Source organism: Jaculus jaculus, chromosome X, assembly GCF_020740685.1.
Source record: "Jaculus jaculus isolate mJacJac1 chromosome X, mJacJac1.mat.Y.cur, whole genome shotgun sequence".
Lineage (NCBI taxonomy): Eukaryota > Metazoa > Chordata > Mammalia > Rodentia > Dipodidae > Jaculus > Jaculus jaculus.
The window spans coordinates 69,250,685-69,270,996 of NC_059125.1; the positions used below are offsets into that span (position 1 = coordinate 69,250,685).

The following is a 20,312-nucleotide window of genomic DNA, read 5'->3' on the forward strand; positions in this document are numbered from 1 at the left end:
GAACCCAGGCTGCTTGCTGGCTTTCTTTCTTTCTTTCTTTCTTTCTTTCTTTCTTTCTTTCTTTCTTTCTTTCTTTCTTTCTTTCTTTCCTTCTTTCTTTCTTTCTTTCTTTCTTTCTTTCTTTCTTTCTTTCTTTCTTTCTTTCTTTCTTTCTTTTTTGGTTTTGGTTTTTTGAGGTAGGGTCTTGCTCTAGCTCAGGCTGACATAGAATTCAGCATGTAGTCTCAGGGTGGCCTTGAACTCACAGTGGATCTTCCACCTCTGCCTCCCCAGTGCTGGGATTAAAGGTGTATGCCACCACACCTGGCTGTATATTTATTTGAGAGCAAGAGAGGGAAAGAATGGGTGCACCAGGGCCCCCAGCCACTGCAAATAACTCTAGACACATGTGCCACCTTGTGCATCTGGCTTACCTAGGTCCTGGGGAATCAAACCTGTGTCTTTTGGTTTGCAGGTAAACACCTTAACTGATCTCTGCAGCCCTAGACTGTATTCTTTTGATTTTTCGAGGTAGGGTCTCACTCTAGCCCAGGCTGACCTGGAATTCACTATGGAGTCTCAGGGTGGCTTCTAACTCACAGTGATCCTCCTACCTCTGCCTCCAAGTGCTGGGATTAAAGGCATGCACCACCATGCCCGACTGTATCCTTGGTTTCTACATTTTAGTGAATTTTTCTTTGTTTTAAGCATAATTTTATTGGGCACTGGAGAGATGGCTTAGCATTTAAGACACTTGCCTGCAAAGCTTAACAATGTATTACTCACTAAGCCATCTCTCCAGCCCTTATTTGTTTATTTTTTTTTTTTTGAGATAGCGTCTTGCTGTGTTCCAGGCTGACCTGGAATTCACTATGTAGTCTCAGGGTGGCCACCATGCCTGGCTTTTGTTTTTAAAGTTTTATTTATTTGAGAGAGGGAAAGGTAGGTAGAGAGAATGGGCACGCTAGGACCTCTAACCAATGTAAAGGAACTCCAGATGCATGTGTCACCATGTGCATCTGGTTTACCTGGGTATTGGGGAATTGAACCTGGGTTCTTAAGCTTTGCAGGCAAGCGCTGTAACCTCTAAGCCATCTTTCCAGCCCCCCCCCCCTTTTTTTTTAATCCCTGGAAGCCTATGTGTTTAAAATTGTTGCAAGCGCTAAAGTCAGTCAAGCAGCAGATTTGTGTTGATTCAGTTTACACACACTATTCACTCTGCACACATGTTAATTAAGCCAATTCCCTTTTTTCCTTATCCTCTCAACTACCTTAGCCTTCTGCTCCTAACCCCCTTGGGCACTCACAAGCGATCTCACTTGGTCCACCAGTGGCAACTGCTGGGTCCTGGCCTTGCTCTTCTCTGTACCAAGCTGCCAAGGGGGTCCCATTGGCTTCTGCTTCTCTTCCCGCTGGGGTGGGGGGTTGAGTGTCAACTCAGAGAGAGATGTGGGGTCTACCCTTCTGAGTTGAGTGACCATTTCCTGAGCTTTTACTGAGATTCTTATACCCATTTTTTCCTCAGTCATCCTGGCTGCTGATAGCCACTTTAGCTCATTGGCATGTCAGCTTTCAAAGGGTCTCTCTGGTCTTGGCCCATGGTTGACATGGAGACCTTGTCACTGCTGAGTGCTCCATTTCTACTTCTAGTTATTGCTTCTAGCAGTTCCCATTTTACTTCTAACTATTGCTTCTAACATCCCATTAAAAAGAGAAGATTCTCTAACCAAAAGTGAGAGTAGCACTAATATATGAACATAAACATAAGTGTACATTTAGTCAGACAACAGTACTCAAAACTCACCATAGTGCTGGGAAGAAGTGACAGGAGTGTTCAGCACTGAGGTATCTCTGTCTACCACACCCTCCAAGGCCCAGGAACCATTTCAGAAGTAGTGGCTGTTTAATCCCAGCACTCAGAAAGCAGAGGTAGGGGGATCGCTGTAAGTTCGAAGCCACCCTGAGTCTACATAGTGATTCCAAGTCACACTGGGCTAGAGTGAAACCTACCTCAAAAAAATATTTGCAAGCAGGAAAGGGAGAGGGGAGAATAATGGGCACACCAGATGCATGTGCTACCGCTGAGCCACCTTCCCAACACTAGACACTTTGGGTAGGGGTTCCCCACTTCTGTTGTTTTTCGTTCTGGTACAGGGCGTGGGAGGAAGGAGATGGCAGTTCCTAAACCCAGTCTGCATCTTGGCAGCAGGGGGCGGGAGACGCTTGACTCTCCGCCGCGCGCTCGTTCTCACGTGACCAGTAGTTCTCTTTCCCCAGTCAGCCGGGCTTCCGGCCTGGGCATCACCCGGAAGTGGGGGTAGTGGCGGGGAGGGCGGGGCAAAGGCTGCTGGCCGCGCTGGCTGGGGGTGGAAAAGAGGCAGAGGGAGGAGTTGCCGTGGTCGCTGTGACTGCTCAGTGTGAGTTTGGAAGGTGTGTGCGGATCGATCGCCGCCGCTCTGCGTGCTCCGAGGGTTAACCTTAGTACACAAAAGCCAGGTGAGTACTACGCCGGCTTCCCGTCGACCCATCCGCTGGAGCGGGGCTTCTGTCAGTCTGTATTACTGAGTGTGGTGAGAAGGTCATCCTACTCTGGGGCAATCTCCAAGCTCTTGCTTCTTCACAACTCAGATAAGATATTTAACCACCCGTAGGTTTTTCCGTCCCACACAGGACAGTGAAGAAGAGGTTAGGTCCTGAGCCGTGTCACTTACTTGTACTGTCCCAGAGAGAGTATCCTGATCACTTATGGCCTATGCTAATTAATTAGGAGCACAAGAAGGTCTGAGCCCCTTGTTGGAAGTCATATGCACTGGAATTTTTACTCAGTGACATCTTTTTTTTTTTTTTGAGGTAGGGTCTCGCTCTAGCCCAGGCTGACCTGGAATTCATTTGGTAGTCTCAGGGTGGCTTCAAACTCATGGCAATCCTACTACCTCTGCCTCCCAAGTGCTGGGATTAAAGGCATGTGCCACCACTTTACACTTTAGAAATTAAGGTCACTGAGATGAGCATTACAAATATATTTTTTAAATAATTGATATTTTAGCTGCTTGTAACACACATGGAGCATAAAGTAAAACCAATTGGGTCTTGTCTCACTTGGTTCACTGAGTTGTCTTTTTAGTGAAGCCCATCTTTGTCCCATTCTGTAGTCTGTTTATTTTCTTCTTTTTTTTTTTTTTTTTTTTTTTTTTTTTGTTCAGTGTTCCGAGGTAGGGTCTCACATTAGCTCAGGCTGACCTGGAATTCACTATGTAGTCTCGGGGTGGCTTTGAACTCTTCAGCGATCCTCCTACCTCTGCCTCCCAGTACTGGGATTAAACGCATGTGCCACAATGCCCGGCTTTGTGGTCTCTTTCAGAGACTCTCTCCCTCTTCTTTCTCCTGTACCCTTCCTGTTGCTGGTTATTGAATTCAATCATTTTTGACACCTTTTGTTGCAGATTGTTGATGTTATTGGTAACACAGACAACACTTTCATCCGTTTACAAGCCAATATTTTTCCAGGATCTGAACTTTCTTTTAACCATACTGTCTACATCTACAGTAATGTGTCTTTATATTGAGACAATGTGTACAGAACATTGAATTAGGTGATCTTGAGGTGTAGTAGGTGAGTGTGATGTACACAATCCAATCCTTTCAGCTATGAAGATGGTAGGTTCCAGCAGTAGCGCCCCCCCATTACATCATTGTTTGTAAAGGTTGTTTGGAACTGACATTTAGGTTTTTTTTAAATAACTAATAGTTTATTTATTTCTGAGAGACAAAGAGAAAGAGGTAGAGAGAGAGAGAGAATGGGCATGCCAGGGACTCTGGTCACTGTAAACAACCTCCAGATGCATGCACCACCTTGTGCATGTGGCTTACGTGGGTCCTGGGGAAACGAACCTGGGTCTTTTGGCTTTGCTGGCAAGCATCTTAACTGCTAAGTCATCTCTTCAGCTCTTAGTTTTTTTTAAATATTTTTATTTGTTTGTATGAGAATGGGTACACCAGGCCTTTTGCTGCTTCTAGATTTACATAAATACTGGGAAATTGAACTCATGCTGGCAGGCTTTGCAAGCAAATGCCTTTAACCACTGAGCCATCTCCCAGGCCTTTTTTTCTCCCCATCAGGACTTGCAACATGAAATAATTATTAAATAATTTTGAGCCAGGCATGGTGGTGCATGCCTTTAATCCCAGCACTCAGGAAGCAGAGGTAGGACGATCGCTGTGAGTTTGAGGCAACCCTGAGACTCCATAGTGAATTCCAGGTCAGCCTGGGCTAGAGTGAGACCCTACCTTGAAAAAAACATAATTTTGAAAGCCGGGTGTGGTGGCACATGCCTTTTAATCACAGCACTTGGGGCAGAGATAGGAGGATCACTGTGAGTTCAAGGCCAACCTAAGACTCCATAGTGAATTCCAGGTTAGCCTGGACTACAGTGAGACCCTACCTCAAAAAGTGAAAAAAGAAATCTGAATCTAAAGGAGACAAAAGTAGGTGGGCATGTTGTATGTGTAGTGGAGAGACAAGTCTTGCTGTACTTTAATTTTCTTTCGGTTTACTTTGTTGGACTTCTCACTGTGTTTAATCCTGTTTGAGTATTGTGCCCTAAATTCAATTTGCAAACTTTTTTTTTTTTCGAGGTAGGGTCTAACTCTTGCCTAGGCTACCTTAGATTCACTATGTAGTCTCAGGTTGGCCTCGAACTCACAGTGATCCTCCTACCTCTGCCTCCCGAGTACTGCGATTAAAGATGTGCGCCACCATGCCTGGCTTGAATGACTTTTTTGTTTTGTTTTGTTTTTTGAGGTAGGGTCTCACTCTAGCCCAGATTCGGATGTTGACCTTTGGCCTTTTCATACACATGCACCCCCTCCTCCGACAAACACACATACACATGATGAGCAACATACATGTGCATACACACACAAAAGAAATAATAGAAACTCTTCTTAGTTCTTGATTTGTGTCCTCTAGTCAGGCTGAACATTGCTTCTTTCAGACGTTTATTAACATTTCTGTTTTTTTTGGTTTTTCAAGGTAGGTTCTCGCTGTAGCTCAGGTTGACCTGGAATTCTCTATGTAGTCTCAGGGTGGCCTGAAAGTCATGGTAATTCTCCTACCTCTGCCTCCCGAGTGCTGGGATTAAAGATGTGTGCCACCACACCCGGCTTGTTAACATCACTTTAAAAAAATATTTACTTATTTGAAAGAGAGAGAGAGAGGCAGGTAGAGAGAATGGGCACACCAGGGCCTGTAGCACCTGCAGACAAACTCCAGATGCATGTGCTACCTTGTTCATCTGGCTTAATGTGCGTTCTGGGGAATAAAACTTGGGACCTTAGGCTTTGCAGGCAAGCTCCTTAACTACTGAGCAATCTCTCTAGCCCAACTTCTCTTTCTCTTAATGTAGAAGGTTGTTTTTCTTTGAAAAATACATGCAGTAGTAGTAAAATTTCTTTTCTTTCTTTCTTCCTTCTTCTTTTTTTTTTTTTTTGGCATTTCAAGGTGGGGTCTCACTCTAGCACAGGCTGACCTTGAATTCACTGTGTAATCTCAGGGTGGCTTTAAACTCATGGAGATCCTCCTACCTCTGCCTCCTCAGTGCTGGGATTTATTTTGAGATAAGGGTGAGGAGGGAATATGGAAGGAAGGAGGAGGAAGAAGTAGAAGAAGGGGAGATAGCACCAGAATAATCCCAGGTAACACATTACAACCTTTTCTTCTAAAAGCCATATATTCCTTTTTATAATTTTCTTATTATAGCTGCTTTTATCTATATATTGTATTAATGATTGCTTGGCAAGGGGCCAGGGTGGTTAAAGAAACTTGCTTCCAAAGCCTGCTGGTCCTGGTTTGATTCCCCAGTACCCACATGAAGCCAGACACACAAAGTGGCACATGTGTCTGAAATTCATTTGCAGCAGAATGAGGCCCTAGCATGCCCCCACACATGCTTGGCAAACTATTAATCAATTTTTTGAAGCTATCAGTGAGTTTCTTTGCTCTTGTATTGGCAATGTTTATATGGTCTTTGTTGTTGTCAGCCTTTTCTGTGATCTGTTGTATTTGTTGATTTTGTGCATTGATTTCATTGTCCATATCCGGGGCCATGTTCTTTAGATTTCCCAGGTTACTGCCCACTTGAGTCAGGTTTTCTTCCAGCTCATCTTTTTCAGCGTTGTTAGTTATGAATTTAATATATCCACCGCTAGCTGCTTCTGTGGGAGTCTGCTGAGGCTGACCATTGGTTACTTGGCTTGGTTGCTTAAATACAACACTGCTAGGTGAATTGTCTCCACCATCTCCCCACGTTGCCTTATAGGTCTTTCCAGACCCAAAGTTCTTCGTTTGATTTCAAGGGCAGACACAAAGTCCACAGCACTTGTTGAGTTCTATCAAAGTCTCTGCCTCTCTCATGTCTTTATTTATTTGGCCCATGCCTTCTTCTATGTGGTTTAATTGTTCCCCCTGCTCATCCAGCATAGCGGTGGTCTTGATTCCTGCATCCTGAGACTCAATGCCTAAACCCAGGAGTCTCCTCATATTTTCCAGAGACTCATCAGTAATTTGGTGAGTCCTCAGCTGAATTTCTTTTGGTGACAGATTATCCATGATGAATCAAAACTCTAGCAGGCACTGAAGTAGATATTCAAGTAGTTCCGGTCACTCCTCTCCAGCTGCTGCAGCTCAGTCACCTATAAATCAAATTTTTGACATCCCATCCAGTAAGTGAAAATATCTTTGGAGAAGTAAATAATGCAGAAATACTTGTTTGAGCTGATATAGTCATTGGCATAGATGAAAATAATATTTGAGATTTATTGTAAATTTCCCTTTATTTATCTTTGCTAAAGTATAGTATATGGGTTTTAGTTTTTTTTAATTTTTTTAATTTTTTATTTTTTATTCAAGGCTCTAGCCCAGGCTGACCTGGAATTCACTATGTAGTCTCAGACTGGCCTTGAGCTCATGGCAATAGTCATACTTCTGCCTCCCAAGGGCTGGGACTAAAGGCATGCATCATCATGGCTGGGTAGATTTTTTTTTTCTAGGTAGGGTCTCATTCTAGCTCAGGCTGACCTGAAATTTACTTTGTAGTCACAGGGTGGGATCCTTCTACCTCTGCCTCCCAAGTGCTGAGATTAAAGGCCTGCATCACCACGCCCAGCTTAGATGTTTTTAAAATTTAATTTAACATTTTGGTCTTTTGAGACAGGATCTCTATGTAATTCAGGTTTCCTTTGAACTTGATGGTAATCCTCCTGGCTCTGCCTCCAGAGTGCAGGGATCACAGGTATGCCCCAGCATCCCCTGTTCTTCTATGCCACCTGCCTCTAGCTTATGAGTGATGCCACTGCACATGGCTCAGTGTTTTGTTTTGTTTTGTTTGTTTTGTTTTTCAAGGTAGGGTCTCATTCTAGCTCCCGCTGACCTGGAATTCACTATGTAGTCTCAGGCTGGCCTCAAACTCACGTCCTCCTCCTTCTGCCTCCTGAGTGCTAAGATTAAAGGCTTGTGCCACCACCACACCCTGCTCAATGTTTTGTTATTGAATAGTGTTATCTCCTAGGAATTAAGTCAAAGTGAGTGTGGGAACAGATATCATGTAAGCAATGGCCAGAATATTTTAGTTCAAACCACCTTCCCAGTAATTGTAGTTTTCACTCTCAATCTCAGTCTGTAGTTTGAGTCAATGTGATGTAACTTAACTCCTGGATACAATGGCACATGGCTGTTTTCTTAGCACTTGGGATGTTGAGGCAGAAGGACCAAAAGTTTGAGGCCAGCCTGGGCTGCATACTGAGACTCTGTCTCAAGAAATGAACCACTATTGCACTTGTGTGGGCATCACATCCGGTTATTTGTTGCTAATTAGGTTAAACAATGTGTTGCTTGGACAGATCTTGGTCATTTCCCCCAGTCGCCTATGTAGCGCCTTCTGGCACTAGACATGCTGACTGTCTGGGGACTGACTCTCTCCTGGCTTCCAGCCATGTCTTTCCATTTTACGCGTCAGCTGTGTATGGAGTCTTCAGCAATAGGGTCTTATCACTGGCCTTTGGTGGGTCATCAAGTACTCTGACAGAAGTCTGTCATTGTTTTGGGAAACCTTGTAGGTTTCTCTGATCAAAAGCTCATTGTGGATGGTAGGCCCAAGCTGGAAGTGGGGGTTACAGGTCAGTGTCCACTAAGAAATTGAGGAAAAAGATAACTAATATACAAGAGTTAGAGAGGAGAGAGATAGAAGGGAGAGGGGGAGAGGGAGGGAAGGAAGATGTAGGAGATTTAGGTCAGTCTTGATCCTACCCTCTCCAGTGCCTTGTGGTTCAGGTGTTTCCTGTAAGGACAACTGGCGAAATTAGCAAGGGTGATGTTTTCCTGTGAACCGGATACCAGCACAAAGGGGAAGGAGATCAATGCAGAGAAAAATCAACTCCTACCAAATTAGAGAGCCAAAGCCTCAGAGGCCCCCAACACCTCAGCACTGAAGCAGACCAAAAATGAACCCAACATGGCTCAGGGAAATCTTGCGGAAGAGGGGGCGAAAAGAATGTCAGAGTTACATGTTGGGTCATGATTTGCAGAGACATTTATCATACTAATAACTGGGGGCTAACTCCACAATGCACGACCCATTTTCATTAACAAGGAGGGTCTAATGGGAGGGGGTAGATCACAGATGAGCCTAAATAATGGTACCAAACTGCCTGTATTCACTGAAATGAAAACTAATAAATTAAATTTAAAACAAAAAAAAAAAAAAGAAATGAACCAAGCCGGGCGTGGTGGCGCACATCTTTAATCCCAGCACACGGGAGGCAGAGGTAGGAGGATTGCTGTGAGTTCAAGGCCACCCTGAGATGACAGAGTTAATTTCAGGTCAGCCTGGACCAGAGTGAGACCCTGCCTCGAAAAACCAAAAAAAAAAAAAAAAGAAAAAAAAGAAAAAAAAAAAGAAAAAAAAGAAATGAACCAAAACACTTCTTTCTTAATTTGATGAGATAATATGGTAAAAAGTATCAAAATTATTGTTATTTTTAATTTTTTAATCTTTTATTTATTTATATCTTAGAGACAGTGGGGGAGAGAGAGAGAATGGGCATACCAGGGCCTTTAGCCATTGCAAATGAACTCCACATGCTTGTGCCACCATGTGCATGGACCTGGAGAATGGAACCTAGGTCATTTGGCTTTGCAGGCAATCGCCTTAACCGCTAAGCCATCCCTCCAGCCCTATTATTATTCTTTTTTGAGGTAGGGTCTCGCGCTAGCCCAGTCTGACCTGGAATTAACTATGTAGTCTTAGGTTGGCTTGGAACTCACAGTGATCCTCCTACCTCTGCCTCCCAAGTGCTGTGATTAAAAGGTATGTGCCACCACAACTGGCTTTCAAAATTATATTTTTTTCAAGGTAGGATCTCAGTCTAGCCCAGGCTGACCTGGAATTCACTATGGAGTCTCAGGGTGGCCTCAAACTCACAGCGATCCTCCTACCTCTGCCTCCTGAGTGCTGGGATTAAAGGCATGCACCACCATGCCTGGCTCAAAATTATTTAATAATTATTTCATGTTGCAAGGCCTGATGGCCTGGGTTTGATTCCCCAGTGTCCACTTAAAGCCAAATGCACTTGGAGTTTGGTTGCAGTGACAGGAAGCCCTGTTGAACACATTTCTTTCTCTCTCTCTCTCTGCTTGCAAATAAATAATAATTTTACTTTTACTTATTTATAAGTAGACAGAGAGTTGTCATGTATATGCCACTTTGCACAGCCTTATGAGCGTACCGGGGAATTGATCCCAGGCTACCAGTCTTTGCAAACAATCACCTTTAGCTATTGAGCCATATCTGCAGCCCTAAAAAATATATATGTGTGTGTGTATACATATATATAATATGTATGTATGTATACACACACACACACACACACACACACAAACACATTTATCGAGGTAGGGTCTCACTCTAGCCCAGGCTGACCTGTAGCTAATTTTGTAGTCCTAGGCTTGCCTCGAACTCACAGAGATCTTCCTACCTTTGCCTCCCGAGTACTGGGATTAAAAGCATGTGGCACCATGCCAGTCTGTTTTTGGTTTTATAAATATATTTCTACTTTGTGTCCATCATTGTTAACAGATTGATTTCCTCATTTTGTAAGGTCAAGTATATTGGCTAGTTGGTAGCTCATGGAAGTTTTCAGAGATTCTTCTTTCCTTGATCAAAATGAGGATAAAATACTCCAATTTTGAACTAGTTATGTGCATGTTCTATCATGTTTTTTTGGAAAACATTTTACCTATTTTTATTATTTTTTTGAGGTAGGGTCTTCATGCTAGCTCAGGTTGACCTGGACCTTATTCTGTAGTACCCGGCTGGCCCTGAACTCACAGTGATCCTCCTACTTCTTTGCGTCCCAAGTGCTGTAAAGGCATGTGCCATCATACCCAGCTTCTACTAATGGTTAAGCACTTGCCTGTGAAGCTTAAGGACCCCAGTTTGAGGCTTAATTCCCCGCGACCCACATAAGCCAGATGCACAAGGTGGCGTATGCATCTGGAGTTTGTTTACAGTGGCTGGAGGCCCTGGCACACCCATTCTCTCTCTATCTGCCTCTTTGTTTATCTGTTGCTCTCAAATAAATAAATAAACAAACAAACAAATAAATTGTTGGGCTGGAAGAATGGCTTAGCAGTTAAGGTGTTTGACTGCAAAGGCAAAGGACCCAGGTTTGATTCCCTAGGACCCACATAAGCCAGATGCACAAGGTAACACATGCATCTGGAGTTCGTTTGCAGTGGCTGGATGCCCTGGGGTGTCCATTCTCTCTGTCTCTCTCTCTGACTCTCTCAAATAAATAAATAAATAAACTTTAAAAATGTTTAGAAAAGTTTTGCAGGCTGGAGAGAATGTTCAGTGGTTAAGGTGCTTACCTGCAAAGCCTAATGACCTGTGTTTGATCTCCCAGTACCCATGTAAAGCTAGATGCATCAAATGGTGCATGTGTCTGGAGTTCATTTGCAGTGGCCAGAGGCCCTGTCTCATCCATTCTCTCTGTCTCTCTCTGTCATAAATAAATACATAAACTTGGTGTGGTGGTGCATGTCTTTAATCCAAGCCCTCAGGAGGCAGAGGTAGGAGGAGCACTGTGAGTTCCAGGACATCCTGAGACTACATAGTGAATTCTAGGTCAGCCTGAGCTAGAGCGAAATCCTACCTTGAACCTCCCCCCCACAAAAATATACAGATAAATAAAATATATTTTTTTAAAAGTCATGCATGGCTTAGTGGTTAAGGCACTTGCCTGTGAAGCCTAAGGACCCATGTTCAATTCCTCAGGACCCATGTAAGCCAGATGCACATGGTGGTGCATGTGTCTGGAGTTCGTGTGCAGTGGCTAGAGACCCTGGTGCACCCATTTTCTCTCTCTATGCAGATGCACAAGCCCAAGGTGGTACTTGCGTCTGGAGTTCATTTGTGGTGGCTGGAGGCCCAGACGTGCCCATTCTCCCTCTCTCTCTTAAATAAATAAATAAATAAATACATTATATATTGTTGCAGTCAGGTTCATATTACTGGTAGAAATCACCCAACCGAGAGCAGCTTGAGGGAAAAATAGAGGTTTATTTGAGTTTACAGGCTCAAGGGGGAACCTCCATGATGACAGGGGAAAATGATGGCATGAGCAGAGGGTAGACATCATCCCCTGTCCAACATAAGGTGGACAATGGCAACAGGAGAGTGTGTTAGACACTGGCAATGGGACACTGGGTTTAACACCCATAAGCCTGCCTCCAACAATACACTCCCTCCAGGAAGCTTTAATTCCCAAATCTCTATCAGCTGGGAACCTAGAATTAAGAACACCTAGTATACACACCTATATATATATATATATATATATATATATATATATATATATATATATATATATATATATGGAGAGAGAGAGTAGTTTGATATATATATATGGTAGTTATATATATATAATCATGTGCTTTGTTTTATGCTGCTGTGATTGCTGCCGATTCTGCCTGTATAGTTGATACCACAACCAAGGTGACAGAGGGAAGGAAGGTTGACAGTTACATCCCTCTCCCTCTTCTACCTGAGAGTTTGCAGTTTGTATATCTCTTAGACTTATGATGAAAATGGTTTCCCTCCTTTATTTTTACAGTGCTGGGGATAGAACCTAGGTAGGCCTTCTAGTGCTCTACCCCTGATCAACAACCCACTACCATTCTTTTTTTTGTTGTTTGTTTCAAGGCAGGGTCTCACTCTAGCCCAGACTGACCTGGAATTCACTATGTACTCTCAGGGTGGCCTCAAACTCACAGCGATCCTCCTACCTCTGCCTCCTCCAGAGTGCTGGGATTAAAGGTGTGTGCCACCATGCCTGGCTTCCGTTTTTTTTTTTTTTTTTTTAAGGCAAAATACAAACATAGACTTTATTAAATGCTGCTCCATCCCCCAGTGAAGATCTTTCATTATAAAAGTTTTCCACACAACTGCAAGTCAAGAGATTGGAATGGTACTCTGATAACAAAAGATGTGAGAAATACTTGACCAGGTAAAAACATACAAGACCTCTATGTAGTCAACTTTTCCACAACTCTACTGAGGAAGCCTACTGTGTTTCCTTTAAATAAAGCCAGGCCGGTCTGTTTTTTTTTTTTTTTTTTTTTTGAAAAAAAAATCTCATTATTTAAAAATAGCCCAGGCTGACCTTGAATTTGTACCTATCTTCCTGCCTCTCAGCCTCCTGATTGCTGTGATTATAGGTGTGGGCCACCACACCCAGCTCTCTCTCTTTGTAGACAGAGTCTTGCTGTGTAGTCCAAACAGATCTTGATCTCACAATCCTTCTGTCTCAGCCTCCCAAGAACTGGGGTTACAGGCTTGAATTACGTCATCTAGCTCTCCTGCCACTCAAGAGTGGAAAGAGGGCTTCTATAAGAACCTGAAAAATCATCAAAAGACATAAGTGGGGATGGAGAGATAACTCAGTTGGTAAAGTTCTTGTTGCACAAACATGAAGACCTAAGTTTGATTCCTAACACCCATATAAAAGCAGGGTGTGGGGCTGGAGAGATTGCTTGGCGGTTAAGCGCTTGCCTGTGAAGCCTAAGGATCCCGGTTCGAGGCTCTATTCCCCAGGACCCACGTTAGCCAAATGCACAAGGGGCACACACATCTGGAGTTCCTTTGCAGTGGCTAGAGGCTCTGGCGTGCCCATTCTCTATCTATCTATCTGTCTCTTTCTCTCTCTGTCTGTTGCTCTCAAATAAATAAACAAAAAACAAAAAAATTCAAAAAAAAAAGCAGGATGTGGTGTTATGTGTTTGTAATCCCAGTGCTAGGGTGGTAGACACAGCAGGATCTCTGAGGATTGCTGGTTACTTAGTGTAGCTGAATAAGTGAACTCCTGGTTTAAGGAGAGACTATGTCTCAAAAAATCTCGTGGAAAGCAATAGAAGAAGACATCTAAAATTGACCTCTACAAGTATACACACAAACACACACCCATACATACACTTGCATGTGCAGCTGTGTGCATATGTACCACACAACTGGATGTGCATATACATAAATGCATACCACACACATTAAAAAAAGATACAAAAACACAGAGGGCTGGGGAGTTGACCCAGGTTTGATTCCCCAGAACCCACATAATCCAGATGTACAAGGTGGCACATGTGTCTGGAGTTTGCTTGCAGTGGCTAGGGGCCCTGGTGCACCCATACACTCTATCTGCCTTATTCTCTCTCTTGCTCTCAAATAAATAAATAAAGCATTTATAAAAAAACAGAAGAATTCTAAAAAAAAAAAAAAAAAAAAAAAAGAATTCTAAAGTAAAGAGCTTCTCTAAAGATACCCTCAGAACTATTTAGGACAACATTTTACTAGACCTCTAATGTTATGAATTTACTTAAGAGTAGCTCTTAGGGGCTGAAGAGATGGCTTCACAGTTAAGGTGCTTGTCTATAAAACCTAAGAACACAGGTTCAATTCCCCAGGACCCACGTAAGCCAGATGCACAAGGGGGTGCATGCGTCTGGAGTTCGTTTACAGTGGCTGGAAGCCCTGGCGTGCCCATTCTCTCTCTCTCTGCCTCTTTCTCTATCTGTTGCTCTCAAATAAAAAAAAAAAAAAGCGCCTGGTGTTCATTAGCAAGAGGCTCTGGTGTATCCCCCAGCAAATAAATAAAAACGTATAAAGAAAGTGTTCCAAGTATAATCTCCTGTGTGTTGTGTTAGGAAAGGAAGATATCTCACTTTATTTATAATATTTATTTATTTTTATTTAGTTACTTGACTAACTACAGGGAGAGAGAGAGAGTGTTCCAGGGCCTCCAGCCACTCTAAATAAATTCCAGATGTGTGTGCCCCCTTGTGCATCTGGCTAACGTGGGCCCTAGGGAATTGAACCTGCCTGGGTCCTTTGGCTTTGCAGGCAAACACCTTAACTGCTAAGCCATCCCTCCAGCCCTCTCGTTTTATTTTTGAGATAGGGTCTCCTTAAGTGGCTCAAACTGGTCTAGAACTCACTGTGTAGCCAAGATTGGCCTGATTTATTTTTATTTTATTTTACTTTTTGTTTTTTTGAGGCAGGGTCTCACCCTAGCTCATGCTGACCTGGAATTCACTACATAGTCTCAAGGTGACCTCGAACTCACAGTGATCCTCCTACTTCTGCCTCCCACCCGAGTGATGGGTTTAAAGGCGTGTGCCACCATGCCCGGCTCTATTTTTAAAAAAAATATTTTATTTATTTATTTGAAATTGGGAGAGAGAGAGAGAGAAATAGAATGGGCCTGCAGCCACTGCAAACAAACTCCAGATGCATGTGCCCCCTTGTGCATCTGGCTTACATGGGTCCTGGGGAATCAAACAGAGGTCCTTTGGCTTTGCAGGGAAATGCCTTAACCTCTAAGCCATCTCTCCAGCCCGTGGCCTAAAAATTAAGATCCTCTTGCATCTTCTAAAGTGCTGGCATTGTAGGCATGTACTAACCCTCCTTGCATATCTAATTTTTTGTAAAGGATAAAATTATTATTACCACAGGCCAGGTATGGTAGCATATGCCTTTAATATCAGCACTCAGGAGGCAGAGGTAGGAGGAGTGAGTTTGAAGCCAGTCTGAGACTACCTAGTGAATTCCAGGTGAGCCTAGGCTAGAGTGAGACCCTTCCTGGAAAAACCAAAATAAATAAATAAATAAATAAAATTATTATTGCCACCACTACTGCTGTTATTACTGCCTGGCTAAGTATAGACCCCAGAACTATATGCTAAGTGAATGCTCTACACTGAGCTCCAACTCCAGCAGAACATTCCTCTTCGTATTTTAATTAATTAATTTATTATGATGTTCGTTTTTCAAGGTAGGGTCTTACTCTAGCTCAGGCTGACCTGGAATTCACTATGCAGTCTCAGGGTGGCCTCAAACTCAAGGCCATCCTTTTACCTTTGCCTCCTGAGTGCTTGGATTAAAGGCGTGCGCCACCACACCCAGCTTTAATTAATTATTATTATTTTTTGTTTTTGTTTTTCAAGGTAGGGTTTCACTGTAGCCCACATTGACCTGGAATTCACTATGGAGTCTTAGGGTGGCCTCGAACTCACAGTGGTCCTCCTACCTCTGCCTCCTGAGTGCTGGGATTAAAGGCGTGCACCCCTACGCCCAGCTTAATTTTTTTGAGGCAGAGTTGCATGCTAGGCCAGGCTGACCTGGAACTCACTTTGTAGTTCCAGGCTGACCTTGAACTCACAGTGGCCGTCCTATCTCTGCCTTCCAAGTGCTAGGATTAATGGTGTGTGCTACCATGCATGGCTCAATATTAATTTTCAATTGCAAGTATAAATCCATTTTTGTGTAGTGTTTATGTATATCCAAATATTTTCCACCTAAAGCATATCTGTTTCTAGCTGAGTTATCCTAGTATTAATTTTAAGGTTTTTTTGTATTTTTAAAAATTATTTATTTGAGAGAAAGAAAGAGAAAGAGAGAGAGAGAATGGGTGCACCAGGGCCTACAGCCAAACGATCTCCAGACACATGAGCCCCCCTTGTGCACCTGGCTTATGTGGGTCCTTTGGCTTTGAAGTCAAATGCTTTAACTGCTAAGCCAACTCTCCAGCCTCACAGTATTAATTTTAAAGGATTTTTTTTTTTTTTTTTGGTTTTTTGAGGTAGGGTCTCACTCTAGCCCAGGCTGACCTGGAATTCACTATGTAGTCTCAGGGTGGCCTCGAACTCACGGTGATCCTCCTACCTCTGCCTCCCAAGTGCTGGGATTAAAGGCGTGCGCCACCACGCCCAGCTTTAAAGGATTTTTTTTATTTATGAGAGAGAGAGAGAAAGTGAGAGAAGGGAGGAAGGTAAGAGAGAGGGGATATGAGTGCACCAGGGCCTCTTGTAGTAGCTGTAAACAAATTCCAGATATATGTGATAGATACTTTGTGCATCTGGCTTTACTAGGGAACTGGGCAATTGAACCTGTGATGGTAGGCTTTGTAAGCAGATGTCTTTAATCCCTGAGTCTTCTTCCCAGCCCCAACAGTATTAATTTTGATCATGAAAACATTCATATATATATATATACATACATACATACATACATACATACATACACACACACACACACACACTTTTTTTTAATTTAAAAGGCAAAACTTTACTCCTTACACATATTTTTTTTAGATAGCGTCTTATTCTAACTCAGACAGGCCTAGAATGTAGCCTAGTATGTAGCCCAGGGTGGCCTTGAACTCACTGTGTTTCTACTGTCTCTGCTTTACAAGTGCTCTGATTATAGGTGTAAGTTACTACACTCTGCTCTTCAGATAGTTTTGAAGCCTTACATTCCTTGAGTGATGGTTGGTAATAGAAAAAAATATTTAGTACAGTTTTTATTTGAGTACCAGGGTACAAGTAAAATGACCTAAGCTAGGCATGGTGGCACACACCTTTAATTCCAGCACTCAGGAGGCAGACGTAGGAGGATTGCTGTGAGTTTGAGGCCACCCTGAGACTCCATAGTGAATTCCAGGTCATCCTGGACTAGACTGAGACACTAACTTGAAAAAAAAACACATTGGCTTAAGAGTTTGTCCATTGTGGGTTAGATGGATGCTTAGTGGTTAAAGCACTTGCCTGCAAAGCCAAAGGACCAAGCTTCTATTTCCCAGGTCCCATGTAAGCCAGATGCACAAGGTGGTGCATGCATCTGGAGTTCGTTTGCAGTGGCTGAAAGCCCTGGCGTGCCCATTCTCTCTGTGTCTATGTCTGTCTCTGGCTCTGTCTCATAAATAAATAAATAAAGTTTAAAAGGAGTTTGTCCATTGTGATTTTTGCCAAAATAGCTCATATATTTGTGTTTCTTACCATTAAGGCAAGTGGTAATTCATAAGATCTTGAATCATTTTTTTTAATTTTTTTAAAATTTTTTTTATTTATTTATCTGAGAGTGACAGACACAGAGAGAAAGACAGGTAGAGGGAGAGAGAGAGAATGGGCGTGCCAGGGCTTCCAGCCTCTGCAAACGAACTCCAGACGCGTGCGCCCCCTTGTGCATCTGGCTAACGTGGGACCTGGGGAACCGAGCCTCGAACCGGGGTCCTTAGGCTTCACAGGCAAGCGCTTAACCGCTAAGCCATCTCTCCAGCCCAGATCTTGAATCATTTTAAGACAGTTCTGTGTGTGTGTGTATGTGTGGTTTTTCGAGATAGAGTCTCACTCTATCCTGGAATTTACTATGAAGTCTCAGGGTGGCCTCAAACTCATGGTGGACCTCATACCTCTGCCTCCCGAGTATTGGGATTATGCCTGGTTCTAAGTATATATTTAGAATGAAAGCTTTTTAAAATTTTTATTTATCTATTTGCAAGCAGAGAGAGATATAGAGAAGAGAGAAGACAGATATAGAGAGAGTGGGCTTGCCAGGGCCTCCAGCCACTGCAAATGAACTCCAGACACATGTGCCTCTTGTGTATCTGGCTTATGTGGGCACTGGGGACTCGAACATGGGTCCTTTGGCTTCACAGGCAAACAAATTAACCAATAAGCCATTTCTGCAGCCACTAAAATTATTTATTTATTTATTTTTTTGGTTTATCGAGGTAGGGTCTAACTCTGGCCCAGGCTGAACTGGAATTCACTATGTAGTCTCATGGTGGCCTCAAACTCACTGCGATCCTCCTACTTCTGCCTCCCGAGTGTTGGGATTAAATGTGTGTGCCGCCACACCCAGCTTGAGCCACTTTTCTCATCTGGCTTTTGCATGGGTGCTGGGGAATTGAACTTGGCATAGCAGGCTTTGTAAGGAAGCACCTTTAACCACTGAGAAATCCCCCCAGCTTCATCTGTTTTTATTTTTGTTTATACTAGAGAAAGAAGCACAGAAAGAAAAAGGCTAATAGATGATAGATAGATAGATGGATAGATAGATAGATAGATAGATAGATAGATAGATAGATAGATAGATAGATAGAAAGAAGAATATGAATGAATGTGCCAGGGCCTTTAGCCACTACAAATCAACTCTAGAAGCATGTGCCAGCTTGTGCATCTGGCTTATGTGGGTCCTAGGGAATCGAACCAAAGTCCTTTGGCTTTGCAAGCTAGCGACTTAACTGCTAAGCTATCCATCCCACCAACATCTGCTCTTTTTTAAATAATATATTTTATTTATTATTATTTTGTTTACTTAATTTTTTTAAATTTGCAAACAGAGAGAGATAGAAGAGAGACAGATACAGAGAGAATGGGCATGCCAGGGCCTCTAGCCACTGCAAACAACGCTAGACACATGTGTCCCTTGTACATCTGGCTTATGTGGGTCCTGGGAATCAAACCTGGGTCTTGGGCTGGAGAGATGGCTTAGTGGTTAAGGCATTTTCCTGCAAAGACAAAAGACCTTGGTTCCATTCCCCAGGACCCATGTTAGCCAGAAGCACAAGGTGGTGCAAGCATCTGGAGTTTGTTTAGAGTGGCTGGAGGACCTGGCACTCCCATTCTCTCTCTACCTGCCTATTTCTGTATATATATATATATCTAAAATAAATAAAAATAAAATGTTTTAAAAATAAAAAAAATAAGCCGGGCGTGGTGGCACATGCCTTTAATCCCAGCACTCGGGAGGCGGAGGTAGGATCGCCGTGAGTTCGAGGCCACCCTGAGACTCCATAGTGAATTCCAGGTCAGCCTGGGCTAGAGTGAGACCCTACCTCGAAAAACAAAAAACAAAAAAAAAAAAATAAATAAATAAAATAAACCTGGTTCCTTTGGCTTCGAAGGCATACACCTTAATCACTAAGCCATCTCTCCAGCTCTCCATCTGTTTTAAAAAATATTTTAATTGTTTGTTTGTTTATTCATTTGAGAGAGAGAGAGCAAGAGAAAGAGGCAGATGAGAGAGAGAGAGAGGGAATGAGAATGGGCATTGCAGGGCCTCCAGCCACTGCAAATGAACTCCAGATGCATGTGTCCCTTTGTGTATCCAGTTTTACGTGGATCCTGGGGAATTGAACTTGGGTCCTTAGGCCTTGCAGACAAGTGCCTTAACTCTAAACCATCTCTCCAGTCCTTTCTTCTTCTTTTTTGAGACAAGGTTTTACTGTATAGGCCAAGCTGCCCTTGAAATCTTCTGCTTCAGCTTCCTCAGTGCTGAATCACAGCCATGTGCCACTGTTTATTAAGTGAAGGGAACCAGGACTATTTTTTTTTTTTGAGGTAGGGATTCCCTCTAGCCCAGGTTGACCTGGAATTCACTATGTAGTCTCAGGGTGGCCTTGAATTTAACAATAATCCTCCTACCTCTGCCTCCCAAGTGCTGGGATTAAAGGCATGTGCCACCACACCAGCTGTTTCTCTGTTTTGAAAACTATATTTTATACTTTGTCTATGGTTTGTACTTGATAAGGGTATATATAATCTATATATTTTTGGTTTTTCAAGGAAGGGTCTCACTTTCTAGCCCAGGCTGACATGGAATTCACTACGTAGTCTCAGGGTGGCCTCGAACTCACAGTGATTCTCTGCCTCCTGAGTGTTGGGATTAAAGGCATGCAACACCACATCCAGCTGTATTTTCATGCTTTTAAAAATTATCTTATTTATTTTTTAGAGAGAAAGAGGCAGTTAGTGAGAGACAATGGCTGTACCATTGTCTCTTGCCACTGCAAACAAACTCCAGGCATATGTGCCTCCTTTGTGCGTCTGGCTTTTACGTGGGTACTGGGGAATTGAACCCGAGGCCTTAGGCCTTAACTGCTAAGTCATATCTCCAGCCTCGGGTATTACTATTTTTAGTGTATTACTTTTGACATGCTGAGAATGA

The 20,312-nt window shown here is 43.0% G+C and overlaps 2 protein-coding genes across 2 annotated transcripts in view; one reads left to right on the plus strand and one right to left on the minus strand.

The window, feature by feature from the left end:
- Positions 1–2,227: 2,227 nt before the first annotated feature.
- Positions 2,228–6,586, minus strand: LOC101601943 (synaptosomal-associated protein 23-like). Its single transcript, XM_045139885.1, has 3 exons — positions 6,330–6,586; positions 5,925–6,170; positions 2,228–2,456 (listed from the first exon to the last, which is right to left on the minus strand). Exons 1-3 carry the CDS (start codon positions 6,584–6,586, stop codon positions 2,228–2,230), a joined length of 732 nt encoding a protein of 243 aa, XP_044995820.1.
- The window catches only part of Atp7a (ATPase copper transporting alpha), a 167,280-nt gene continuing 149,313 nt past the window's right edge, over positions 2,346–20,312 (plus strand). Inside the window, exon 1 of the mRNA XM_004666975.2 lies at positions 2,346–2,475. The gene's annotated coding sequence lies outside the window, so the exon portion shown is untranslated. The remainder of the gene's footprint in view (positions 2,476–20,312) is intronic.

What these genes read in the sequence shown, in the direction of transcription:
- LOC101601943 (XM_045139885.1), bottom strand. Translation starts at nt 6,586, where the DNA reads ATGGATAATCTGTCACCAAAAGAAATTCAGCTGAGGACTCACCAAATT. An exon ending in GGACTTTGTGTCTGCCCTTG is followed by an intron (nt 6,171 to 6,329) that starts AAATCAAACGAA and finishes CGGTGGATATAT; the next exon opens with TAAATTCATAACTAACAACG. An exon ending in ATTAATAGTTTGCCAAGCAT is followed by an intron (nt 2,457 to 5,924) that starts GTGTGGGGGCAT and finishes TTGTGTACTAAG; the next exon opens with GTTAACCCTCGGAGCACGCA.